The 27545-nt window shown below is 49.3% G+C and overlaps 2 protein-coding genes across 2 annotated transcripts in view; one reads left to right on the forward strand and one right to left on the reverse strand.

The window, feature by feature from the left end:
- Positions 1-1834: 1834 nt before the first annotated feature.
- LOC114028910 (fibulin-7-like) lies at positions 1835-9935 on the reverse strand. Its single transcript, XM_027843241.1, has 8 exons — positions 9870-9935; positions 8402-8558; positions 7160-7330; positions 6675-6800; positions 5830-5952; positions 4756-4893; positions 3665-3803; positions 1835-2195 (listed from the first exon to the last, which is right to left on the reverse strand). The coding sequence occupies exons 1-8, from the start codon at positions 9933-9935 to the stop codon at positions 1835-1837; spliced, it is 1281 nt and encodes a 426-aa protein (XP_027699042.1).
- Positions 9936-14749: 4814 nt separating this feature from the next.
- LOC114028926 (C-type lectin domain family 18 member A-like) overlaps positions 14750-27545 on the forward strand; it is a 22671-nt gene continuing 9875 nt past the window's right edge. The window contains exons 1-7 of the mRNA XM_027843261.1: positions 14750-14867; positions 14990-15035; positions 16371-16467; positions 23933-24166; positions 26029-26126; positions 26732-26853; positions 27167-27274. Of these exons, the coding sequence (XP_027699062.1) occupies positions 14750-14867; positions 14990-15035; positions 16371-16467; positions 23933-24166; positions 26029-26126; positions 26732-26853; positions 27167-27274 (823 nt within the window). The remainder of the gene's footprint in view (positions 14868-14989; positions 15036-16370; positions 16468-23932; positions 24167-26028; positions 26127-26731; positions 26854-27166; positions 27275-27545) is intronic.

Below are 27545 nucleotides of genomic sequence, written 5' to 3' on the forward strand. Positions count from 1 at the left end.
GATGATGGGGCAAAAACATGCAGGCGGCTCTGGGCCACAAAGGTGTGAGAATAAGGGCATTTCCTAGGTATTTTTTTTGTTTGTTTGTTTTTTGTTTTTTGTTTTTTAGGCAAGTGGGATTAAGTGACTTGCCCAGGGTCACACAGCTAGTTAGTGATAAGTGTTTGGTCTGAGCCCAGATTTGAACTCAGGTCCTCCTGACTTCAGGGCCGGTGCTCTATCCACATTTCCTAGGTTTTTGCGGTGGGGATAATAACAGGTCGCAGGCACTGGGGCTGGTGCACAAGACAGACTGGGGTGTGAGAATACTGGGCAGAGCCAGTCTGGTCCGTGTGTCTGACCAGTTTGGAAAATTCCTGTGCTCCCCTGGACTGTTGAGCTGAGATTGGATTGGCTGAGATCTACAGAGGCCGTATTGGCATGCCCTGTACTGGGGCCACACAAAGTATCTGCATCAGTTCTGGAGTTAGGAGAACAATGACTCGGGATTGCACCTGTAAACACAGGGAGGATGAGGATGATGTTGGTAAAGAGAACTGGAGTTTGCATAGTGATTTAAGGTTTGCAAAATACTTTACATGAATTATCTCGTGAATCTCACAATATCCCTGTAAGGTAGGCCTTACAGGAATTGTGACCCTCCCCCATTTTACAGTTGAGGAAACTGAGGCTCAGAGAGGTTACATGATTTACCCATGGCCCAACAGCTAGTGAGTGTCAGAAGCAGGGTTTGAACTCACATCTTCCGGAGTCAAAGTCCAGCACTCTCCCAGGAGGTGGGGTACCCTAGGTAATAAGAGCTTAGTTGGGGAGGGGGAATAGAGAGATATGGAAGGACAACAGTAGAAGATATAGAGGACACTGGGAAAAGGCACCTGGATGGGGAATAATTGTGTATTGTGTGTCATAGGGGAGAAATAATTAGGTGGTGTGGGAGGCAATTATCAATGTCTGCCATACTGACTCCCAATGATGGTTGTATGACCTCCTGTCTCTTTTTCTTCTGTGATCTGGCCTGGGAAGGCCAGAATGACATCACTGGACTCATTGATCCCTGGGATGGGTAGAAAGGATTCTGGTCACTGTCCTAGGGGCCTTTAGTCTCCGTAGTAACAGATGCATAGGTCAGATATCCTCCTAACTCTGGGGTTATGTCTTTGGTGGTTAGGGGTAACAAGCCAGTGGGTTCCTCCAGGCCTCTCAGTCTATTTTCTTTCTTTCTTTCTTTCTTTTTTTTTAGGCAGTTGGGGTTAAGTGACTTGCCCAGCGTCACACAGCTAGTAAGTGGTGTCAAGTGTTTGGTCTGAGGCTGGATTTGAACTCAGGTCCTCCTGATCTCAGGGCTGGTGCTCTATCCACCTCTCAGTCTATTTTTACAAAGAATTGGTGTTTACCACCAGACTCTCTAATGGTCTGGAGGCTGGTTTTTCCTGGTGTGCTTTGGGTGGGTGGGTGGGGGTGATGATGGAAGCCAATCATATTTCTTCTGCAGAACTTGATATTGAGTTATTTTAGGTTTTTATTTTCTTAGAAGCAGAAGGGACCTAATCTTGTGTAATACTAGAGATGGGGAAACTGAGGCCCAGGGCAGGGGAAGTGACTTGCTCAGGCTCCTCCATGTCACAAATGGCAGAGCGAGGACCAGAACCCAGGTGTTCTGATCCCCAGGTCATGGTTGCTGGTCTTTGCCTTACCCTCCCTAGCACCTCAGCCCTGTGTATTATGGCAGGGGAAGGAAGCAAGCACTGCAGTGCTGCTTCTGGCTGTGGGGCTTAGCCCCAGCCCTGGCGTGAAGCAGCTGCAGACACCCAGGAGGGCCCCCACCACCAGCGAGCTAGAACTCATAGGGGGAGATGAAAGCCGTGATCCTGAAGACGTGCTTGCCCAGCAGAACCTTCTTGGAGAGCTCGCTCATCTCCAGCTGCACCTCCAGCGTGGCGGGGCCCGGCACGGGGCTGGTCAGCACCAGCTCACCTGTGTGCCGGTCTGAGCGCTGTACCGCAAAGGCCCCGAGGCCCCGGCCGCCCGTGATGGCAAAGCGTAGGCTGTCTCCGAGGAAGCGCGTGGTGGACATCCTGAAGAGCACGCGGGGCACCGTGCGGTTGGACGGCAGCGGCAGGTAGTGGAAGGAGATGGAGTTGGCCGCCTGGCGGCAGGCCTGGCTGTCCACTGGGCACGGGTTCCGCTCGCACTGGCTGGAGGAGGGCAGAGGGAGAAGCTGAGGTCCTCCTTCCTGGTGGTCTAGGGGCCCCAGGGGGGATGGGCGGCAGCCTGCTTGGCCCCAAAGGGCTCCTGCCTCCTATCTCCAGTGGGGATAACTACCTAGCGTGTATACTAGCCCTTTAAGTTTTGCAAAGTGCTTTACAAACATCTCATTTTATCTTCACCTTTCTTTGTATTCCTGGCACTTAGTGGGATTTTAACAAATGAAATTAACCCTGGGAGGCAAGCGCTATTATTATCCTCATTTTACAGATGAGGAAACTGAGACAGAGAGAAAGAAAGTGATTTGACCAGGGAAAGCAAAAGGGAAAAAGATGCATTTATTAAGCACCTACCATGTGCCAGACACTCTGCTAAGCACTTGACAGATATCTCATCTGTTAGACCACTGGGAATCAGGCACATGAGAGGTGCTTAATAAATTATTCCCTTTCCCTTAATCCTCACAACAATTCTATTATTATCCTCATTTTACAGTTGAGGAAACTTAAGGCACCCAGTGGTTAGGTGACTTGCCCAGGGCCACACAGTTAGTAAGTATCTGAGGCCGAATTTGAACTCAGGTCTTTCTGACTCCAGTTCTATCAAAAGCTATCCACTTTGCTACCTAGCAGCTCACAGTGCAACCTGATGGGGGCTTTAGCTGTCTTGGGGCCACCAGGGTTGGGGAGTGTTAGACTTGAGGGTGGCTCTTAAGGCAAACTAGGCTCTCAGCTTCAGAGGCCTGAGAATCGGTAGCTGTCCCCAAGTGAATGCATTTAGATGCTGGTCAGTATAGGAGAGGAAAGGAGAGGTGCCCCGGGCCACTGGGGGCAGGGAAGCTGACCTGGCTCCCTATTACTTCCAGGATCGAATAGAAACCCTCTGTTGGGCTTCTAAAGGCTGTTCTAAGCTGGCCCCTTCCTACTTTTCTAGTCCTCTGACATCTTTAGTTCCCCTCCACCCCACAGTGACCCAGTGACACTGGCCGCCTCTCTGCTCCCCACACAAGGTGTCCCAACACTATTCATCTTTGCCGGTGGTCCCCATGCCTGGAAGTCATTCTCTTGCTCATCTCCTGGCTTCCCTGGCTTTCTCTAAGTCCCAGCTAAAAGCCCGCCTTCTGCAAGATTCTTCCCCAGGGTCCCTTGTAATGCTAGTGCTTTCCTGCTCAGCTGATCTCCAGTTTATCCTGTGTGGAGCCTGTTGGTATCTGTGTTTTCAGCATGGCGTTTCTCCTATTAGAGTGTAAGCTCCTTGAGAGCAGGGACCTTCCCCCTATCCTTTTTCCTTGTATCCCCAGTGCTTAGCATGGTGCCATGCATAGTAAGACTTAATAAGTGGCTTCTTGACTTGACTTGGATAACGGGCTCCTCCCAAGAGAGTAAAGTTGTGGGGGGGGTGGCTGGAGGTGGGAGAGGGGAGAGGGCAGCAAGACAGAAAGGCCCAGGAAGTCACTCACAAGGCTGATGTCTTCACGTAGCTGGTGTTGTGCCGGGGCCGAGGACATTCTGGTCGTACACACTGGAAGCCCCCAAAGACGTTGATGCACAGCTCGCCTCGGCTACAGTTGTGCTGCTGGTCTGCACACTCGTCCACATCTGGCAAAGGCGAGACAAGCATCTCTCTCACCCCTTTCGCCTCTCTGTCTGTCTGTCTATCTGTCTGTCTGTCTCCTTTCTCTCCCTTTCCCTCTCTCCTCTCTTTCTCTGTTTCTCTTCTCTGTCTGTCTGTCTCTCACACCACTCACACACCACACACACACACACACACACACACACACACACACGGGATCCTTCAGTCTTGAGCTTATAGAGGCAGGACAAGAGAAGGTAGGAAGAAGCATGGTATAGTGGAAAGAGCTCTGAATTTTGGTATCCAAGGATCTGGGTTTGAATCCCGACTCTGACACTTGCTGCTGTGTGATTTTGGACAAGTCATTTGACCTTGCTGGTCTCCAGTTTCCTCATTTGTGAGATGAGGGGCCTCTACAGTCCCTTCCAGTTCTAAATCTATCTTCCGATGATCCCTCAGAATAACCCAGTCATGCTGGATGGGCTGGATCTCCAAACAGGACCTTCTGATCCTTCTCAGCAAAGTCTAGGCTGAGAGTCTGACCTTCCCAGCTCAGGCTTCCCTTCTGTCCAAGGGGAATTCACAGGGACAAAGGGAGAGGTCTCAGAGCAGGAACTAAAATTGAATTCTTGTTCTAGCTCACTTGTTGCCACCCCCACCCCCTCACCTCCATTTCCTCTTCTGGGGCATGGGGAGCATGAAAATAATTACCAAACTCCTTGGAGTATGGGGAAGGCCAACAAGAGACTGTCTCTGAGCCCTAAGGAGAGTTAGAGTATACCATATGATGTGCAAGATTACCCTATAGAACAAGGAGTGAGAGGAGAGACGGGAAGGAGATGGCACAGAGGGCAAGTTATGATGAAACAAGGTTCCCATACAGAAGGTGGCTGAGGGTCAAGGGCACTCTCACCCCACCTCCCACCCTGCTCCAGTATCCCTTGGGGAGGAGAGTGGCAGCTGGACAGAAGTGCCCACCTTCACACGTGTTTTGGTCAGGGTTGAGCAGGTAGCCTGGGGGGCAGATACAACGGTAGGACCCAGGTAGGTTGATGCAGCTGTGGACACAGATTCTGTTCTGGTGGTTCAGCTGGAACATCTGACACTCATCGATATCTGAGAAGGTGAGCAGCAGATGGTCAGATGATGAGACAGCCTAAGAGTGCCCTCCTTCCTTCCCACCCCCTCCCACAAGACTGAAGCATCTCTGTGGCTGGTCACATCAGAGGCTCTAAAGCTGGAAGGGACCTTAGTTGGACTAGAGTTCAACCCCTTCCATTTAAAAAATGAGGAACTGCAGCCCAGAGACACTGAGTTATCCAAGGTCACTCAGTAAACAGCAGAGCTGAGATTTGAACCCAGGGTCCTGGGATTGTTCGGGGCTCTTTCCACTACATCCCATTGCTCAGAGCCGTGAGTCTCCAAGATCCTGGCTAGAAGAGATAGGACACGGATGGGTTCTTTGTCTAGAGCCCTGTACGAAGCTTAGTTCCTCTGTTCCCCTCTCCCTCCCCCAGGCCTCCCAAGGAGTGATGATCCAGAGGGGGCATATTAGGCTGGGGAAACCTGGGGACCCAGGTTCCAGTTCCAGTAGTCCACTTGAGCAAGAATAAATCTGGATGACACTCCAGATGGTAGGGACACAGAGGGACAGGCTCTGGGCCTATGACTTCATTGGTATAGGGAACTCCCTGCCCTAAAGATGCTTATATTCTCCTGAAGGGATACAGCATAAGTATAGACATGATAATTCGAGAGGAGAGAGCCCTGACAACTTTCCTCCAAGCCCTGCAGTCAGCAAGTCAAGCTATTCTGGAGCTGGGGATGAGGAAGGAGGCATTCCAGGCAGAGGGTCTGCCCATGCACAGGTATGAAAGAAAGAGATGGAGCCCCAAGGTATAGTTTGAAGGGCCAGCCCCACGTTGGGGGACTCTGGTTTTTGGTTTTTTTTTTTTTTCCTATAAAATGACAGACTCGGTCGTCCTTTCTAGGACTAATGTCCTCTGACTCCCCGATTCTCTACTCTCATTGAGGAGATGCGCCTGTCCTCACCTTGACATAAACCTCCGGCCCGCATCTGGAAGCCGATGTCACAGCTGCACTGCCGGGTACCCTGCCCATTCTCGGCACAGCGGGGCTGGCGGCTGAAGGACGAGTTGCTCAGGGACACCCAGTCTACGAGGAGTCGGGGTGGGGACGGCAGGCAGAAGAGGTCGCAGTCAGGGAGGGCAGCCTCCCTGGGGCCCCCTGCTCTGAACGGTCAAGCATGATGCCCAAACAGGCTTAGCATGGGCCTTTGGGAGAAGGGTGCACAAAGGGCCCCAGATTCAAGCTGTCTCTCAAGCCACCTAGGTCTTCCTAGCTGTATGGTTAAAGTCCCCAGAGGAGTATCGTACTTGAAGAGGAAGATGCTGAGAGTCAGAGAGCTCAGCAGGGGGATGGCCTAGGAATATAGGGTGCTGTAAGGCAAGGCAGAGACTCTAGAGATTAGGGTAAGGGGTGTGTGCCTGTGTAAGACATTTGTCCACGTGGGCTCAAGGAGGGCATCACTAGATGCCCAGGTTTCTTCAGGCCAGGGTCCGGTTCTGTATCTTCTTAGAATCCCCCGTGGTATTTAGCACCAGACCAGACACGTGGGAGACCCTCAGTCAGTCCCTGTTGGATGGCTAAACATAGGAAAATCCCTTCCCAGCTCTGCCTGCCTCCCTGTGCTTTCTCAGTTTGCCCCCCAAACCGCCCATGGTGGGGCCTGATCTCTCCCTCGTCCCAGCCCAGGTATCAATGACAATACTGCCTCAAGGAGAAAGAAGCTGCTTCTTGTCCCCTCTTGGAGGGGGTGGAAGTGAGCTGGCTCCCTGGGGATGGTCTCGCAGGTGCAGGGGAGGTGGAGCACTCACAGGAGGTGGCTGGCGTCTGGCAGTTGCTTCCGGTCCAGCCACTTGGACAGAGGCAGACGTATCGCTGCACGTCATCCACACAGGTGCCGCCATTGGTGCAGGGCTGGCTGGCACAGTCATCGATACCTGGGGGCCAGGAGGGACAGGGGATCCTTCATCTCGTGTGCGGTCCTACCCCACAGAGTAGTTGGTACCCCCCAAAACTGATCCCTGAAGTCTGATTTGGTTCTGGGATACTCCAGTGGTAGGGACCTAGAAGGAGGCATCTGTGCCCGGCTCCAGGGGATTGGGGTGGGGGGTGTGATCATCAGGAACCCTTCCACTGGGGCCAAACCAAGAGCCTGGATCAGATCCAGCATTGCGGATTGGGAGCCTATGCTCCCTTCACAGCCCAAGCATTCTCCAGCATCCCTCTGCCCTGTGGTGACCCCGCTCCACTGCCCTCCAACACCCCTGCCCGTTCTTTATTGTGATGAATACGTTACTTTTGCAAAAGGGCTGCTGTCCGCTCCATGTTTGGTTCTCCTGACACAGTCGAGTCTCAGAACCCACCAGCTGGAAGCCAGCATCACACAAGAAATGCACCTCGTGTCCTATGCCCACTTTCTTCCCTAGCTTCCTGCCGTGTGGTGGCATAGCCAGGTGGGGACATGTCTCTGGGGTGAGGGGAAAATAAAAATAATTCACATTTATGCAATGCTTTATGACTGATGCTTCTCCCAGCAACCTAATGAGTCAAGCTGTTGTGTAGAGACCATCCCATTTTATGGATGACAAAACTGAGGCACTTACCCAGGAGGACTTACCCAGGATCCCACAGTCAGGGTTCAAACCCAAGGGACGACTCAAAATCCGGAAATCACTCTGCTGGGCTGTAGAAGCTATTAAAATATTTCCTATCCAAGCTTTGCTTCACCTCACCCTTGCAGAGGGTGCTTGGTTCTGAAGGGCCAAGGTCTTGGTCAGGAAGGCCCCGGTTTGGAACCCACTTCAGACACTTACTAATTGTGTGACCCTAAGCTAGTCACATAACCTCTCATCTGTGTAATGGTGGGGATTGACTCATGGACTTCGAAGGACCCTCCTGGCTCCAATGTTGTGATTCCTCTGGCAAAGCACGTGGAGGAGTGTGTGGGCAGGTGTGAGGGGCCGGGGGAGGAGACTGGATACAGGCAGAGGGGGAGGAAATCCTTGGTTTTTCAATTTTAAGAGTTACTGTTAGAGGGAAATCAGAACAGATTGGAGGCATGCTGTATGGTCTCAGTTACCTGCGTCTATGGGAAGCTCGTCTGGCCAAATCAGAGGATCGTGGCATTTCAAAGTTGTGAGCAACCTTAAAGGTCATCCAAGCCAGCTTCCCCCCCCCCCAATTCTACAGATGATGAAACTGAGGGCCAAAGAACAGAAATGACTCCCCCAAGGTCACCCTCCAGGCACCTCTACTCCCTGGGCAGCAGCTTACCTGAATGGGAGGCAATCTCTCTTCCACCCACTTACCTCTGCACCTCAACAGCCCCACTGATACCCAAAAGCTGGGGCCACACAGAACAACTTAGTTCCATGTGAATGGTGTAGGACAAAAAAGTGCATTTTGGGTCCTGATACCTGAGCACCAACCAGGGCTCCCAGTCCGCCCTGGAAACCAAAGCCTGTCACAGGCCCGTCTGAGGGCTGCACCAGCCCCTGACCAGCTACCTCCTAGACCAGGGCCAAGCCTCCATGGTTACCATTCCTCCGCGTGGCCTGTTTGTGGACGTTTCCCTGGAGCATGGTAAGCTGCTTCCTGAGGCCACGCAGGCCCTGCAGCTGGGCAGCTTCCTGGGTGGACAGCAGTTTCTGCATCTGGCGGATGGTGGCGAGCACTGATCGCTTGCTCAGGCAGCCCTGGAGGACGAAGGTAGGAAGAGAGACTCAGAACCTGCCATCTGCCCGCTGGGATGGACCACAGACATCTAGAGGTCTCTGATGGGCAGCCTGCTCCTCTGCCTCCCATTTGTGGGCAGCTCAAAGGGTTCCAAACCTTCTCCCTACACGGGACAAAACCCTGCCCCTCTGCTCCTAGCTTGCCCTCGAGCCCCTCCCTTCCCAGAGTTCCCCAGCCCTCTGGGGTCAAACCCCACAGAGCAAGCCCCTCTTCCCAGCCTTCTGCCTGGCTCAGAGGGATCTGGGGGGGCCTTAGAAGTCATCTGGTCCATTCCCCTCATTTTACGAATGAGGAAACTGAGGCCCAGAGAGCAAGAGGCAGCTAGAGGATGCCACAGTGCATAGAATGCTGGACCTGGAGTCTATAAGACCTGAGTTCAAATTCAGCCTCAGACTCTTCCTAGCTGTCATTTAACCTCTGCCTCACTTTCTTCATCTATAAAATGGGGTTCTCTGACTCCAGGTTCCTTCAACCAATCCTTGGCCTCCAGCTCCTCTCTATTCTGGTTAACCTCTTCTGGAGACACAACGATCTGGGAAGACTTTCAATGAAGTCCACAGCTTTCCTAAAATGTGCCACTGAGGGCCAAGTATTCCAGTTGTGACCTTCCAGAGCAGAGGACGGCAGATCTCTCTCCTTTTCCTCATTTTGGACACCATGTTACATTGTAACTTACACTGTGCCTCAGGACAGGCTCTCTGTTGGGACATGGTACTGTAGTGCATAGAGCATGGGATTTGGGATTCTAGAAGATCTGAGTTAGAATCCTGCCCCAGACACTACTGAGCTGTGTGGCCCTGGGCAATTCACTTTTTTTCCCCCTACTTTTATTTTCCTCATCTTTAAAATGGGGATAATCATAGCACCTGCCTCATAGGGTCATCGTTAGGGCCAAATGAGATAATGCGTAAAATACTTTGCGAATCTTAAGGTGCCATGTAAGTGTGGGCTATTATCATTAATACTATTATTGTCAAAGAGAGATAAATATGTGAATGTTCACTTAACCTTTCAGGACAAAAGGTATCAGAGACAATTGGAAAAGAGTATGATCAAATTCCAGAAATCTGGATACTAGGTTTGATTCTTCACTTTGACCTTTCAGTGCCTTGATTTCACCATTTGGGAAATGGGTATGTTTATCTTTCAGTTCAGGATGTGCACCTTTGTGGGGAGATCTGCCTAGCGCCAGATGCTGCTGCCTGATTATTCCCCAGGGGGAGGATTGATGAGAAGTCTTGGGGCGAAGTGAGTGAAGGGACTCCCCTTACCTGCCCATCACTGAGAGAGACCTGCAGGAGGCTCAGGGCGGTGAGAAACAGCAACCCAAACAACATTGTGGCTGGAGAGGTTCGTGGGTGAGGGCCGGGCTCTAGGTAGCCTGGAGGAGAGGAGGAGAGAGGACACCCAGCCCCAGAGCCTCGCTGGGGGTAGAGCATGAGGGTGTGGGTTAGTTGGAGCCTTCTCCCGGAGCTCCGATTTTCTTACTCCATTCAGAAGCACAGAAGGCTGCCTCCTGCTGGCAGGAGACGGGGAAAGGGAAAGGAGTTTGGGGGTGGGGTAGGGTGAGGAGCATAGCCAGGACCAGTCAGAGCGGCCCTCTGAATATCTGCGGTAAGGAGATGGTCACCAGCTTCAGAGAGCTTCTCTCAGGGAAGGTTGAAATCCACTGCCGTATCCTAGCACTGGCAACTCCTTCTGTTCTGCCTCCTAGAGGCATCTCCTCTGGGGTGTCCCTGGCCAGCCTCCAAAATGGGCATCTTCCAGCCCTCTCTGAATAGCCATCCTGCCTGGCTGCAGTCTCATGGGGTAGGGAGGTGTCTCCGTCAGGCTGGGCTTCCCCAGGACCAGAGCCTTGGAGCACATTCATTTCACACCCAAGGGGTCCAAGATTCCCAGGCCCTCCTCCTCCCCCAAGATCCCTCCCTCTCCCAAACAACTTACTGCGGTGAGCCAGGCTGTATCCTGCCTGGGGACACAGCTATGACCTGGGGTCCCTGGTGCTGTCCCCTCCTGCTGGCTGTCTGGTCCTTTGGTCTGCTCTGAAGGACGTTGCCACCTCTCACTCTCTGACTTTCCAACTTGAGGGGGCGGGGCTGAGGAGGGGCTGCCGCCTTCCCCCTCCAGGGTCCCCCCACCTACCACCAGAGATCTGCCTGTAAGGGAGGGGCTTGTGGGCAAGCCAGACTCCAAGGGGCCTGGGAGCCTTCTGTAATGTGTGTGTGTTTTGGACCCTGAATTTTCTCCCCCACCACCCCAGAAACTCGTCCTCTCCTCCTTCTTCCTGCCTGCATCCAGGGAGAAGGTGAGGCAGAGAGCAGAGAGCCCGCAAGCTTGTTTGGATTATAGGCCTCTCCCTGAGTCCCTGGCCTGGCACCAGGCCCTTGCTCCTGTGGCTGTGAGGATGGAGAAGGGTGGGAGGGATCCTGGAGGTTGCTCTCATCCATCAGCACATACTCATGGAGTCCTACTATGCTCAGCGCCCTGGGCCAAGCTCTGTGAAGAATACAAAGAATGATAATCTAGGGCACCTGAGAACTAACGATATTGAAGTCTGGATGTGCTGAGTGAGTGAGGAGTGGACTGAGTTCAGAGAAGGAAGAAAATGAGAAAGGCCCCAGGCACCCCAAAAGGTGGAGGCCCAGGACATGGGGCTGGCAGAGGAATGGTGGGGGTGGTGGAATCCTTCCCCTCCCTTGGCCAGCAGGGCAGCGCCAGGGCCTGTCTGTAGAGGCTTTTAATGGAAGCTACCCCTTGGGAGGCGGGCCGCGGAACATTCCCATGTGGGGAAGAAAACCTGAGGGGATGCCGTAGGGAATTTTAGCAGAAAGAGGAATCCCTGGGACCTTACCGACACACCTGGTCATCGGCTGGGCTCTCCACCTCCCGGCTCTCAGGCCAGCGTTCTTTCCTCCGCCGGCCAGGACAGAGAATAGCCCAACTGTCTTCCTGATGCAAACTTCTCACCATGTTCCTCCCCTCCCTACTCAGAGGGATAATTAGGGGCTAGGCACACACACACAGAGACAGAATAGACCAATTCCTGCTCTCGATTGGGCAGCTCGGTGGGTCAGTGGATAGAGCGCTGGCTCTGCAATCACAAAGGACCCAAGTTCAAATTCCACTTCACACACCCATTAGCTACATGACCCCGGCCAGGTGATGTCCCCTATTTCCGTTTGGTTGCTCTGATAGCACCTACCCCCCGGCATTATGAGCGTCATATAAGATAGTACAAACCTCAACGAGCTATTAGTATTATGATCAGGGAAGAGATCACATACATACAAGGTAATGGGGATAGAGAAGAAATCCTGGTTTCCTCTTGCTTTTCAGCATTTGTACTTTGTCCCAATTCCGGCCCCCCACTTGCCCCTGCCTCACCCCCATCTCTTCTGTATGTATCTTGTGTGCGTATAGTTGCTTACGTGCTCTATGGTCCATTAGATTGTAAGCTCCTTGAAGGCAGGAACTGTTTTTGCTTTTCTTTGTATCCTCAGGACTTAGCCCAGTACCTAGTATGCAGTAAGCACTTAATAAATGCTTTTTTTGGGCTAATAAATGCTTGTTAACTGACTGACTGACTGATTGACTGAGGCGTGGGTTGGAGTGGCTGGTGATTAAGGTTCCTTCTAACTCTGAGACTTCAGGATTCTGTGAGCCTTTTCCCTTCGGCTTGTTCCCGAGAGCCCTGACGGTGGAGGAAGGTTGCCCTCGAAAGGGTCATTAGCATCTGGGGCCCCGGGGGCTCTGGGCTCGGGCTGTCAGCCTGGAAGGGAGAGGAGCTGGCAAGGGACTGAGTGAGAGGTTTGAGGCCCGAGCTTCTGCCAAGTCTGCCCAGCCCCACACACTGTGCCCATTCAAAGGGAAAGAATCACCCATTCACACCCAGTGGGGAAGTGCAGGCGATGCCCACTTCTTTATCGGAGAGGGAGCGGTGCTCTCTGCTGGTGAGAGGGAGGAGTGCGAGGTGTCCCTCTGGGACATCCACCCGGAGCTGGTCCTCTCCCGTTCTGGGCCGCGAGGTCAGCAGGTCCTAGATTCAGAACTGGAAGGACCTTAGGTGGCCTCAGACACCTAGCCCAACCCCGTCATTTCTGAGATAAAGCAGAAGGTCCAGGGAGGTGAATGAGTGTGTCAGAGTCAGAATTTGAACCCGGGTCCTCAGACTTGACCGCTTCTCCTAGGCGCCAGGTGAATGGAGGAGCAAATGCCTCCTTGGACACTGATGCAGAAACCTCCAATATAATCTCCTCTTAGAAATTATGTTACTCTGAATAGAATGATGCCATAAATTTCATTCAAAAATGTCATAACAGCCGCAAGATCTCAAAAGAGCTTTTAAGTAGTTTTAGCAATTAATATGAAAGAATTTTTGAGGGGTAAGGAATATTAAATCCCGACCATGCCAGGAGCTAAAAGCAGCAGGGGAAAGAAGCCACTTTCCTGTGAGTTAGTGGCAAGGCTGTTTGTCTCTGGGCTGGTTTGGCTGCTGCAGCACGAATGTCCATCCTACACGTGTCTGTTCTTGAACGTGCACGGACAGACACTCAGACACCCAGACACCCTCTTCTCTCCCCTTCTCCGCACCTCCCACCCTGCAGAGCAGAGAGCTGTGAGCCAGGAGTCCTTACCTGCAACCCTGCAAGGCAAATCATTGATCCACCTCCCTTTGGGAAGAAGAATGCAGGGGAAAGCCTGCCTCCCACTGTAATTGGGCTGTCCCACACTGATATTTTGGGCCCCAGAAAGGGGAAGGGAGGGAAGTGACAAGCATTTATTAAGTCCCTTCTATGTGCCAGGCACTGAGCTGAACCCTTGACAGGTAGCATCTCATTGGAGAGCAATCCCTCTAGGGTTGGACTAGCCCAGAGGGGCTTTGTGGCCTGGGGCCTGTAGGGCCCAAGGGTCCCTTCTACCCCACCAACATCCCCCAGGTCATCTGTCCCTAGAACCTAGAAGCACCAAGGACACATGACCACCCAGCCTGGCTCGATGCAATGGTGCCTGAAATAGCTCTTTGTTGAACTCAGCCCTGACTTCGCCGGTCTTTTCTTTCTGCTCCTCTTAACCAAGACTTTTTTCTTGCCAGCTCAGGATGGGATGCAGGGACCAGAGAGAGTCCCCTCTCCTTCCTAGGGCATGGGTCCGATCCTAGGGACTACTTCATGGGATTTCCCTGAAATTTCCCAGGGACATTACACCACAGAGTTGGGCTGGGACCCAGCTCCCTTCCTCTGTGGACTAGACAATCTAGATTCAAATGAGGGCTGAGGCAGCCCCTCTGCTCCTGCCTCCGATGCCCCTTGGCACCAGTACAATCATGACCCTGCTCCCCTCTGCCCCATTCTCCTTGTATTGTTACCGTCCCCCTACTCCCAACATTCCCTTCCCAGCCCTCCCAGGAGCTGGGTCCTTCCCACCTTCCAAGGAACTGCCTGCCCCTTTCAGATGGCACACGGTGTGCTGTTACCTTCTGCCCATGTTTAATTCATGGCAAGGTTGGGGCGAGCTTCCTGGGAAAGAGAAGAACTCCCTTGGGGTCTTGCCCAGTCCTTCCAGTCTCCCACCATAACTGGGTCTCTTAATCCCCAATATTCTTCTCTTTGACTTGGGGGGAGGGGTTTAGGGGGTGCCTCCTGGCAAGAACTGGTGAATGGGCTCAGATGCCGTAGCAAGCACCCCCTAGCCCCGCCATCCATTCATTAATCCACTGCCTTGGAATGTCTTCTAGCCAATCATCAGGGGCCTCTAGGACTCCCCAGCATTCTAAAAACGCTCCAGTGATTAGCAGGGGCTGGGTCAGTGCACACTGGGCTGGGTGGACAGGCAGGGAGGGAGGACAGAGGGTTTTCGCAGGCTCTATCTGTCTTGATTTTGCCTGTCTCCTTTCAAGAAGCCAACAACTACTTGGACAGAGCAGGGCTGTTTGGACAGAGTGATTACTCAACAGTCTCTCCCTTTTGTCTCTCCTTGCCCAGCCCAGGCTGTCCAAAGTTTTGAATAGACGTTAGTGCTTGGGAACCTGCTCTGGGAAAGAGGACAAGAGAACAGAGACGGGAATAGCTCAGAGCCCCAGTGACTCTCTCACTGTCCTGCTCTGCCCAGCCCTGTACCAACACGTCCAGTGCCCAAGTGGGAGCTGCCCCACATGCAGGGACCACGGGGGTTGTGCCAAAGGCTCCTGACCTTGCTCCTGAGTTTCCTTCACTTTACCTGGGCAGAAATCCAAATGCCCCAACTGCCAAAGGAGGTTCCTCTATATCAAGGTAATGGGGGTTGGGAAGAAGGGAGGTATGGGATCTGTGCAAGTCTGGGCTGTGGGTGGAAGATGTTGCAAGCCCCACAGGATGGGATGCAGGGACCAGAGAGAGCCCCCTCTCCTTCCCAGGGCACAGGTCTGATCCTCTAGAGACCACTTCATGGGATTTCCCTGAAGGAGACTGGCAAGCAGAGCCTTGAATGATCAGTGGAGGTTGGAGGCCAGAGAATTCAGGAAGGATCAAGACAGGATGGTGGCCTACCCCCTTTCCTCTGGCTGTGCTCTGAGTGCCCACCAGATGCTTGATCCCGTGGCCTCTCAAGCCCGGAGGCACTTCAACCTATTCCAAGGCTGGGCTTGATTCGGCTTAGCTCTCTGACGCAAAATGAAGAGCCAAAAGACCAGGACAGACCCCAGGGCTTGAGGGGGGACAAGAGGGGGAAAGTGTCCCTTCACTGAGGGCTGAGGACTCAGCTTTCAAAGGTCCCTCTCCCCCTTGTTCTGGGCTGTTTCCACACTCCCTTCAGGTGCAAGGGGATGGTCCAAAAAGAGAAAAACCAGGACGTGGGTTGGGGTGGTGGGGGTAGAAACATTTCAGTTCATGGGATCACAGATTTAGAGCTAGAAGGCTGACCTGCCCCCTCTGCCATTTCACAGAGAAAGCTGAAGCTCAAAGGTTGTGAGACTTGTCCAAAGTCACAGAGGTGAAGAAGTCAGCATTCAAACACACTGTAAATCCAGCAGCATTTTTCCCCACTTGAAGTTTGCCGGGGAATAGTCAATCAGATCGATGCAAACCTTACGCAAATCAGATCCTGCCATATGCTAATTTCTGGGGAGTCGGGGTTGGGGGATTTCATGTGTTCAGAGGCTGAGTCCCTTAACCTCGAAGCATTCTTACCCTCTCCCAGGCCCTGCAGCTTGGATTCCTCATCTTCCTTGCTTCCTAGATTGTTTCCATGGGGCCTGCCTGGTCTGCGTGAGGGCTGGGAGGAGGGGCAGGGAGTGGTACTGAGAATCCCATCACAGCTTGGCTGTGTATCCTTGGGGTTCCAGGAGTCACTCGGCATCTCTTTCCTCCTGCCTCTGGGTCCTCACACGGACAGTCTTTAGGGCTTTCCTATATCCCTTCCTGCCGTTCCTCAGGTCCTTGGGGATGACGTGCCCGATTTCTTCTGACCCATTCCCCTCTGCCATCCAAGTGCTTCCCAAGAAAGAAAAGCCACTGTGGCCTCAGCCCCTGGCCCCCCTCTCTGTCTCTGTCCCTTTGTGTCCTGCTGCCAATGAGAGATTTCTCTTCCCCACCCCTTCCTCCTCCCTGTCTCCCCCTTCCCCATCACCATGGAGATCTGCCTGCCTCCTGTTGCAATCTGGGAGACAAGTGTCGAAGCCCTGCTGCTCCAGGAGACCCGCTGGGCTCCGGACTTTGAATCGGCCTCCCTGCATCCTTGACTGATTCTGGCCTGTCTGTCTGTCTGTCTGTGTCTGCCTTTGCTGCACCACCGCCCACCCCAGCTCTGAGCTTGAAGGAAAGTTTCTTGCTTCTGGCCCTGCACAACAGACTTCGGAGTAAGGTCCACCCACCAGCTGCCAACATGCAGAGGATGGTGAGTAGTTGGAATAATAATAATAATAATAAAATAATAACAACTAGCATTTATGTAGCTAGGTTCTGGATTAGTGTAAATTTATGACTCCCCTGAAATGATATCATGTATTCAAATTCATACTACTTAAAGTTATAATAATATAGAAAATAAGGCTATTGGTTCCAGCCCAACACAAATAAAAATTCAAACAATGCAATGACCTGACTGCCGTGGGTTGGTTATTTGCACTAATCAGGACTTGACTGTTTTTTCATATCGTAATCATGAACGTGTACCTTTCTTTATGCCTCCCTTCTCCACCATGGGCGTCTTCCCCATCCCACCCTACTCTCTCTATCCTCTGGAATTGACCTAGACAAGGACTGGAAAAGGGTAGTGAGGATGACCCAAGGTGTTGCAAAATAGAACCCCAGCATGAGGAAGGGCTGGCTAAAGGAATTGAGAGTGTTTACTAGTAAAGAGAAGGCTCAATTCCATTCAATCCAACAAACATTTAATTAAACAGCTACTTTGTGCAGGTCGAAAACTGGCTAAGTCATGGAGGAGAAGTGAAATTTAGCTAAAACACAGTCTCTACCCTCAGGGAACTTGCAGTCTAGCAAGGATAGGCTGTAATCTGTCAACAATGCTGAGTTTACGAGGAAAAAGCAAAAAAAAGTTCTTGTCTTTCAAGGATCTTATATTCTAACATGAAAGGGGACAACTTGTGCATGTAGAAATAAATACGTATATTTATACATGTGTACACATACATATACATATATACAAGTGTATGCCTGTATATGTGTGCACACACACATAATGTAAACAAAATGAAGGCAAAGTAGTTTGGGAAGGGAGTGCATCAGCTGTTGGGTGGATCAGGAAGTCATTATGTATTAACTGAGTCAATTCAAGTTATCTCTCCTCTGGGCCTTTAGGAGTTCTCTGCACACAGTAGGTACTTAATGTTTACTGAGTGAATAAACAATATAAAATATTGTGTAAGCAAATTGGAGGGGTGCAAACAAAGTCTATGTGAGATCTGAGAGAGGGTGAGGGTAGCTATGGAATCCATCAGTGCCCTCTCCCTATTCCTCAGTTAAATTTAAGGTGTAAGCAGTCTTTAATTCCACTGAGGCTGGGCTGGCATTGAAGCAGGCAGCTTCCCCACAAAGGAGGTCTGTTGAACTTGTTATGGAAGGGAGCACACGGATCTCCTCTCCTGGGGTAGAGGTGGGGTGGGCCTCTCTGTTTGTCTGCCCCAGTCCTGCCTAGAGTCACAGGGAATGGACGAGGGCCTCACCCCAGCCTCCTGTGAACCCGGGCAGTGAGTGGCCTGGTGATCCTGGCCAAGATACATGCAGGTGATGAGGCTGTAGGAGTGATGGAGATCATGCTGGGCTTTGCTAGAGGCCAGGCCTAGGCCCCAGGATTGTTTCTCCCTCTTCCTACTCCCTGGCAACTGAGCTCTCCATGCTTAGCTCCAGCTCTCATGCTTCATCAACCCTGTCAGAATTAGTCCCAGCTAGGAGGGATTGTGTGTGTGTGTGTGTGTGTGTGTGTGTGTGTGTGTGTGTGTGGTGGGGAGAGGGGGAGAGCGGGGCATCTCAAGCTCTCAGGAGGACTGAATCCTTCCTGCCCCTGTAGCAAATAAAAATAGATAACATTTATATAACTAGCTTTTTAAGGTTGGCGAAGCACTGTATATGTATTATCTCATTTAATCCTCACAACACCCTTCCCAGATAGAACCTCCTCTCTAGAGCCAGATGAAAGCCTGGACAAACTACCAAGCTAGGGGTGGGTATAGAAGAGAGAGAGACAGAGAGACAGGGAGAGAGGGAGGGAGAGAGAGAGAGAGAGAGAGAGAGAGAGAGAGAGAGAGAGGGAGAGAGAGAGAGAGAGAGAGAGAGAGAGAGTCTGAATGTCCACAGGGGGACCATGTATATGAGTCCAGGGTGAAAGTTGTGGCAAGGTCATTGGGTGGGGCTGACTTCTTGAGGTGCCCTTCCTGAACAAATCATCCCGGGGATCTCTCATGTGACCCCAGAGGCCCACACCCAGCTCATTTGTCTGTCTTGGCCCTCACTTGGCTCCAGAGATGGGATGTCAGTAAGTGATGAAGGCAAGGATGGTCCAGAGGGCAGGGGACTAACTTAGGGAACTATGGAGGTATCTAATTACTGTAAACAGCCCAGGGAGGGCTTGGTCAGGGGTACCAGGGGCAGCTGGGTCTACCTCATACATCAGCTAGGAGCTTCTGAAGTGAGGGCAACCCCACAGTTTTATGTCTCCACACTTTGCTTTCTCCTTGGAAGATTTCCTTAGAGTGTCTGTGTCTACCTGGGCTCCCAGGCTGAGTTTTTTTCCTACTGGGAGGGCTGCGAGTGAAGAGAGTGTATGGTCTCCTGATTTCCCCTGCTCCTGGGAGGGGGTAGGCATCCAATTACAATTCCAGAGGAGGGAGACTCAAGGCAAAGGCACCAGAAGCCCACCCTGGCTTGTTCCGTGGGGGAGATGCCCAGAGAAGGTGTCACCCACAGGATTTAGTCCCAACGAGACCTTTCATCTGACCCAGGTTGAGTAAAGGCAGGGGCAGGGCCTCACCAAGGCCCCAGTGTTCTTGCTCCTGGGCCCTGGTACAATGGTTAACTAGGCCTTGGGCGTGGGGAGCTCCCAAAGGGTGGCTGCTTCCCTAGGGAGTGAGCATTTAAAGTCACCATCCAGCTGGCTGGTTCAGCCCCCAGCTGTGGAGGCTGGGAGACAGGCCATAAATGCCTTCCCAGCTCAGCAATGACCTTGGATGCCTGGAGGTGAAGTTCCCAGGAGGTGGGGGTGGGAGAATCCTGTCTCCTCCGTTCCCAGGTTTCCTCTCCCTCTCCTGTTGCTGAGCTCACTTGAGCCTCCTTGGTGTGTATATAGTCCCAGAATCAGGGTCACCATCAAGGTCAAAAGACCTGGAGCTGTCCATGGTAGAACGTGTCCACTACAGTTACCTACACACTATGCACCACCAGACACACTTATTAACCCTCACACACACACTCAAGCCTTCCCACCCCCGACCCCGCCAGTGCCATGAATATTCCAACCCCTACAAATAACCTACCTCCTCCTGCAAACTCCTGTAACTACTCACAAGCCCCACTACCCATATATATATATGTATATGTATATCTATATCTATATATATATACACACACACATACATATGCATATATACAAAAACATTCCTCCTTACCTCTATAAACCCTTTCCACACACACATACTGTCCACTCACAAACCCATACACATACTTACTTTATTTTATTTCTAGTTCCAAATTATCTCCCTCCCTTCTCCTCTCCCCCCCATGAAGAAAGCAAGCAAAACAAAAGCCTTTGCAAACATGTATAGTCATGCAAAATAAATTCCTAAATTAACCATGTCAAGAAGAAGAAGAAGAAGAAGAAGAAGAAAAGAAAAAAATACAGAAAAATATATTTCAATCTGTACTCTGAGCCCATCAGTTCTCTCTCCAGAGATGGATAATATGGTTCATCATGAGTCCTTTGACATTATGGCTGGTCATTATGTTGATCAGAGATACTAAGTCTTTCAAAATCGATAATCATAAATTGTTCTTCTGGTCTGCTTACTTCATTTTGTGTTAGTTCATACGGATCCTCCCAGGTTTTTTCTGAAACCATCCCTTGATCATTTCCCATAGCATAATAGTATTCCATTGCATTCATATACCATAACTTGTTCAACCATTCCCCGACTGATGGGCATCCCTTCAGTTTCCAATTCTTTGCCACCACAAAAAAAGAGGTGTTGTAAATATTTTTTGTGCATATGGGCCCTTTCCCCTCTATTTTTGATCTCTTTGGGATACAGACTTAGTAGTGGAATTGCTGGGTCAAAAGATATGCATAATTTAATAGCTTTTGGGGGGTAGTTCTAAATTATTTTCCAGAATGGTTGGACTAGTTTATAACTCCACAATTCATGTGTTAGTGTCCCTGTTTTCTCACAGCCCATCCAACATTTATCATTTTCCTTTTTTTATCTTAGTCAATCTAATGTGGTGGTACCTCGGAATTATTTTAATTTGCATTTCTCTAATTATTAGTAATTTAGGGCATTTTTTTTGGTGAGGGAATTGGGGTTAAGTGACTTGCCCAGGGTCACACAGCTAGTAATTGTGAAGTGTCTGAGGCTGGATTTGAACTCAGGTCCTCTTGACTCTAGAGTCGGTGCTCTATTCACTGCACCACCTAGCTGCCCCAAGGGCATTTTTTCATATAGCTATTGAGATTTTAGATTTCTTTCTTTGAAAACTGCCTATTTGTATCCTTTGACCATTTGTCAGTTGAAGAATGACTTTGCTTCTTTTAAATTTGAATCAGTTTCCTCCATATCTTAGAAACTTATCAGAGAACTTGCTGCAAAGATTTTTCTCCCTAGTTTCCTTATTTTCTTCTAATTTTAGCTGCTTTGATTTAGCTCTCTTTGGGCATAAATTTTTAATTTTATGCAATCAAAATTATACTTTTTACTTTCTGCAGACCTCTCTATCATATCTCTGTCTATAAGTCTGCCAGGTAATTTCCTCAACTCTCCAATAATTTGTCTATGATGTTATCCTTTTCGACTAAACCATATAGCCACTTTGAGCTGTGAGATGTTGGTCTATACCTTACCTCTGTCAGACTGCTTTCCAATTTTCCCAGCAGTTTTTGTTGAATAGTGAGTTCTTACCTCAATAGCTAGGATCTTTGGGTTTATCAAATTGTAGGTTATTGTGTTCATTTGCTTCTGCCTGTTGGGTACCTAATCTGTTTTGCTGATCAATCTCTCTATTTCTTACCTAGTACCAAATGGTTTTGGTGATTATAATTTGGTAGTATAGTTTGAGATCTGATACTCCTAGGTCACCTACCTTACCATTTTTTAAATTGATTCCTTTGATATTCTTGACCTTTCATTCCTCCAGATGAGTTTTATTATTTTTTCTAGCTCAATAAAAACTTTAAGGAAAGTTTGATTGGCATGGTACTGTATAAGTAAATTAATTTAGGTAATATAATTTTTATTATGTTGGCCTATGCACAATGAATATTTCTCCAGTTATTTAGATCTGTCTTTATTTGTCTTGGCAAGTAGACTCCCAAGTATTTTATACTGTCTTTAGTTATTTTAAATGGTATTTCTCTTTCTAACTCTTCCTGCTGGATATTGTTGGTAATATATGGTAATATAGATGATTTGTGGCTTTATTTTTATATCTTGCAACTTTGTCGAGTTGGTCATTGTTTTGCTTAGTTTTTTTAGTTGACTCTCTAGGGTTCTTTAAGTAAACCAACTTATGATTTGCCAAAACACACACACTTGATAAAAATTATTTTTAACTGAACCAATACCAAATTAAAAGAACACTTTTATAGTCATAGTAGAACAGAAAATGATTGCACATGAATTTGTGACTATTATATACAGCTGGCTTTTCTTCTTAAGTGTAGGGCAGGCTCTGCGTCTATTAGCCCAAACTCCCATTCATACTGGCAGGTGGGGTCCCTAGAGGGAAGTTGCTACTTCTCATTTCTAAGTGTCTCTGATTTGGAGAGTGTGGTTTTCTAATGCTTTTGCTCACAAACTCCCAACAGTGTGATTCCCCCATTGATTATCATTTCATATCAACTGTCCAACCAGCTGCTACTAGCTTTTAGAAATGTGCATTTACTAAAGTGGTATGGTAAGAATAGTTAGTGTAAAACATCCCCCCAAAATTCTGGGACATACTCTTCAGCAAGTGTAATCAGAGTCCAAGGGAAAGTAGGTTCAAGCTTATAGCACACAGAGCAAACAGGGTAACTCTTCTTTTCTTCATGGAACCTTCTTAATGTTCCCCCTTATACAGGCATCATTCTAAGTGCTGGAATGAGTCTTTGCTTTGAGGGGCAGTACAAAATTCCACTGATGGTAACAAGAATCTTTTTACCCTCATGGCATTGCTTTCCTATAGACTTTGCCGCAATCATTTCAGAATCACACTAAGAAAATACTATCCATATCCAGATAAAGAACTATGGAGTTTGAATGCAGATTGAAGCATACTATTTGCTCTTTTTTTTTTCTGTTTTGTTTCTTCTTTCTTGTGGTTCCTCCTATTGGTTCTAATTCTTCTTTACAACAGGACTAACGTGAAAATATGTTTAATAGGAATGTGTATGTAGAGCCTACATCAGATTGCAGGCTGTCTTAGAGAGGGAGGCAGGGAAGGAGGGGGAGAAAATTTAAAACTCAAAAACTTATGGAAGTGATTTTTGAAACCTAAAAATGAATAAATTAATTAAAATTTAAAAAAAAAAGAAAAAAGGAAAAAGCCCTAGAGATCATTCAGTACTTAGGTGGAAACAGTTTTATTTCTCAGTCTGCAAAGTCCAGAGGAGCCCTGGTCACTTTCAGGGGTGAGGGGGATACCAAGAACATCAGAACTTCACAGTGTAGTAAAGAGTAGCTGAGTAGCAGCTAGTTTTGGGGGGACTAAAGGAGACAATTCTAGGACACACAGCGTGAAATTCACCCTCAAATTAACTTTTAAAGACAAATTCAGTTGTGTGTGTTGGAGGGGAGGAAACTGCCATCTGGTTCCTATTTTAACTGATGATCCTTGCTAACTAGTTGCTAAGCTGAGTTGCTGAGTTGTTGATGAAATCCACGTGCTGTAACTGCTCTCTGAATTTGGGGATTGCTGTAAATACAAAAGGCATCTATAAACACACTCATTTTAAAATTATTTCATTTTAATGAAATTTTACTTCACTTAAAAATCAATTTTAAAAAATGAATTTCTGTGCCCTGAGCCCAAGACCTGTTTGCTCCACCTTGGTTATGGCCCTGTTTGGAGGTCTCAGCCTCTCTGGATATTTATTTTCCATTTACTCCCTAGGGAACATGAACCCCTTCTCCTTACCTATCTTAAGGAGGCAGTGGGGTGTGTGTGTGTGTGTGTGGTAGATGGGGTTGGGGGTGTTAAGGTATAAGGTCAAGGAAGAACAACTACTATCATTTTATGTGCAAACAGGAGCATATGCCTGGGAGAGGAGAAAAAAGTCTGTCTCTAGGACAAGTGGGTGCTTACAAAGCAGAAGCTGAATTAATTAAATTTAATTATTTTAATTAATTCAATTGAATTAATTACAGCTAGTTTTTAAAAGGTCCAAGGGTTTTGTGATATATGGTAACTCAATTCAGGTACTGGATCCAAGGTATGTGGTCTATGGGGAATGTAATGTAGATGTGGATTTGTGATCTTTTCTAGTAGAACAATAATCCTGCTGAGACCCCGAGCTCTGCTCTGTGCAGCCTGAATAGGTTGACAAGGAGAGTCTGGGTGCTACACTCATGTGTCTCCCCCCCCCTCCCTGCCCCAGTCCCCTCCCCACACTGAAACTCAAAGGAGCCTGCTGTCTGACTCCTCTGCCTCTCCTGCAGGATTGGAGTGATCAGCTGGCCAGGCTGGCCCAGGAGCAGGCAGCCCGCTGTTCAGCCCAGGCCCCGCTCCCCGCGCCCGTCCAGGCCCTGCAGCTGGGCTGGAATGTGCAGTTCCTGCCAGCTGGGGCCGCCTCCTTCACTGACGTGGTCACTTCGTGGTTTCGAGAGGGGCAATGGTACACCTACTCAGCCGCTCACTGTGCCAGCAACTTGACCTGTGCTCACTACACCCAGGTAGGTGCCCTACACCCACTTAGGACCTGGGGACCTGTTTTCTCAGGGATTCAATCCAAACACCAACTCAAGGTCATAAGATAAGTAGACCCAGAGCTGGAAATGACCTCAGAGACCATCAGTCCAGGTTCCTCATTTTACAGAAGAGGAAATTGAGGCTCGGACAAATGAAGTGACTGGCTCAAAGTCACACAGGTAAAATTCAGAATTCTTTCCACCTCATTGCCTCCTATTGGCGGGAGGGCTTTTTAATCTATAATAAATAGTTCTTATGGTAAGAGGCAGGGCAGCTAGGTGGGGCAGTGGATAGAATGTTGGGCCAGGAGTCAAGAAGATCTGAGTTCAAATTTGACCTCAGATACTTACTAGCTGTGTGATCCTGAGCAAGTCACTTCACCCTGTTTGCCTCAGTTTCCTCATCTGTAAAATGAACTGGAGAAGAAAATGGCAAACCAGTTCAGTACCTCTGCCAAGAAAACCTCAAATGGGGTCACAAAGAGTCAGACATGACTGAAGAACATATAAAGTATAATAGTAAGAGGCAACATAGCATAGTGGCTAGAGAGCCTCCCCTAGAATTTGGAATACCTGAGTTCAAGTCTGTCTTCAGACATATTCTGGTAGCCCTCTAGGTCCTCAAGTGCAACCCTTTGACTGAATCCAGACTTCACAGAACAGGGCCACATGTGGCCTTGAGGTCGCAGGTTCCTTACCACTGATACAGACTATAGTCTTAGAATAGCTGCTGATCCACATTGGTAGAGGGAGTTTCCTTATCTGGAGTTCCCTACACCAAAAAAATCACTAATGCAGACAAATGATGATGATGATGATGATGATAGCTAAGTGCACAGAGTGCTGGACTTGGATTCAGGAAGACCTAAGTTCAAATCCTGCCTCCAACACTTACTAGCTGTATGAACCTGAACAAATCATTTAATTTCTCTGGCCCTCAGTTTCCTCGTCTGTAAAATGGAGATAATATTAGCTCCTATTTCCTAGGGTTGTGGGAGTTAAATGACATAACATACGTAAAGTGCTTTGCAAACCTTAAAGCGCTACATAAATACTAGCTATTATTTATAAGTAATATTCTTTTATAACAAATAAACATATTTTACATCTATAATTTATAATAAATAATATCATCTAAGATTAAATTGAGAACATGACTTAATTCAGTTCAATTAATGTTTAATAAGCATCTACTCTCCTGACTCTCCCATTTTTTTTTTTGAGGCAATAGGGGTTAAGTGACTTGCCCAGGGTCATGCAGTTAGTAAACGTCTGAGGCCAGATTTGAACTCAGATCCTCCTGACTCCAGGGCCAGTGCTCTACCCACTGCACCACCTGATCTACCATGTCTTACTGTCATGACTTTAGGCAAGTCGCTTGAACTCTATGGGCCTCAGTTTCCTCATCTATAAAATGAAGAGGCTGGACTGAAACATCACTGATGTCCCTTCCCGCTCCAAATTTATGCTGTGCAGAGCGCCGTGGTCCCCGTAGGCCCTCGTGCTCCCTGCTTGCCTGCCTGGGATACCCTACACCGCCTTCTCTACCCATTCTGCCCCTCTCTCCCTTCAAAGTGTAGCTCCAGACTCACTCAGTCCCGGCAGGAAGTTTCCCCAGACCAGCTCTACCCAACTCTGTTTACTGGGGGAGGGATGGGGGAGGTGTGGAAGTGAGACACGTTCTTCTCTCTGCTTACCTCTGTGTAGTCCCCAGCTTGAAAGAGCATCACCACAACTTCTGGAGTGGGGAGTGGGTTGGGACACGCCCAGAAGGTGCAGAGGGTGGGGGTGGGGAGTGGACCATGTGCAGTGACTCTAAACCTGCGGACCCTCTCTTTCTCCTGCAGCTGGTGTGGGCCACCTCAAGCCAGCTGGGCTGTGGGAAACACCTGTGCACTGCGGGCCTCATGGAGATGGAGGCATTCGCTTGTGCCTATTCTCCCGGGTAAGGTCCCCCCGTATCTGCGCCTGGGGGGCGCTGTCCACCCCACATCCGTCCCTCTGGGACCGTCCATCCTGGCGGGCATCAGACAAAAGGGACTTGTACCTTTTGCAATTTTCCACTTGTCGGCAGGGAGGGGAGGAGGAGTCAACCCATAATGAATGTTCCCTCCTTGTCCCCTACCTTCCCATCCAGGTCACCAGATCCTTCAGAGAATCACAGATCTAGACATGGGAGGGCCTTTAGGGGCTAGTTACTTGACTGTCCTGTCCCCCTTGGGCATCAGTCTGGTGAAGCCCATGGACCTCTTCGCAGAATCCTGTTTTTAAGTGATAAAATAAAATACAAAGGATCACAAAGGGAACCAACTATATTGAAATATAGTTATAATTTAAAAAAAAAAACAAATTCATGGACCCCCAGAAATCAAGGATCCTTGATTCTAATTCAACTTTCTCATTTTAGTTAAGGAAATTGGGCCGCAGACATAGTCAATGACTTGACCACAGTTACACGGTACATGGTGCACAGTAGAAAGGTCAGAGGTTATATGGCTTCAAACCCAGCACTCTTTCAACACCCCTGAGCTGCTGTGCTCTCTCACGCAGGGGCAACTGGGAGGTGAATGGGAAGACCATTGTTCCATACAAAAAAGGGGCCTGGTGCTCGCTCTGTACTGCTGGTGTCTCAGGCTGTTTCAAAGCTTGGGATCATGGTGGTGGGCTCTGTGGTGAGTGTTCCCCCAGTTCTCTTTTTGTCCCCCTTCTTTTTCCTCCCTTGTGTTCTCCTAGACAGGCATTTCTGGTATATTTTCCTGATGACTCAGAGGAAGCTAAAACTTCTGGATGGAGGTGATGTGTGGGGGTGATGTACATTTTGATGAGTAGGCAATGATTTCTACCCCTGTCCTTTCTCTGGTGATATCACCTAAGATGCCACCAGTCCCCAGAAATGCCGCCCTAAGAATACTGGCATCTTTGGAGTTGGCTTAGCCTGGTGGAGTTGTGCCTTACCAATTTATTCCCTGTGCCCTCTCTGGTCAGAGGTACCCAGAAACCCGTGTCGGATGAGTTGCCGGAACAATGGACATCTCAATGTCAGCACTTGTCACTGTGACTGCCCCCCAGGTTACACCGGCAGGTACTGCCAAGGTGAGGAGGCTGCTCGATGTCTGTGGGTAGTATGGAATGAATAAAGATGGGGGGCACAGAGAGCCTAGGACTCAGTGTACAGGGGGCATCCATGGGCAGTGGCACTTGGTGGCATGGGTGCCAACTCAACTCTTTGAGGAGCTTCTATACTACTGGCAGGATGCAACATGCATACAAATAGGAGAGAGAGAGAGACAGAGAGAGAAAGAAAGAGAGACAGAGACAGACAGAGACAGACATAGAAAGACATATACAAAGAGACAGAGACAGA

The sequence above is a fragment of the Vombatus ursinus genome, unplaced genomic scaffold, assembly GCF_900497805.2.
Source record: "Vombatus ursinus unplaced genomic scaffold, bare-nosed wombat genome assembly UNPS02014900.1, whole genome shotgun sequence".
Classification (NCBI taxonomy): Eukaryota; Metazoa; Chordata; class Mammalia; order Diprotodontia; family Vombatidae; genus Vombatus; species Vombatus ursinus.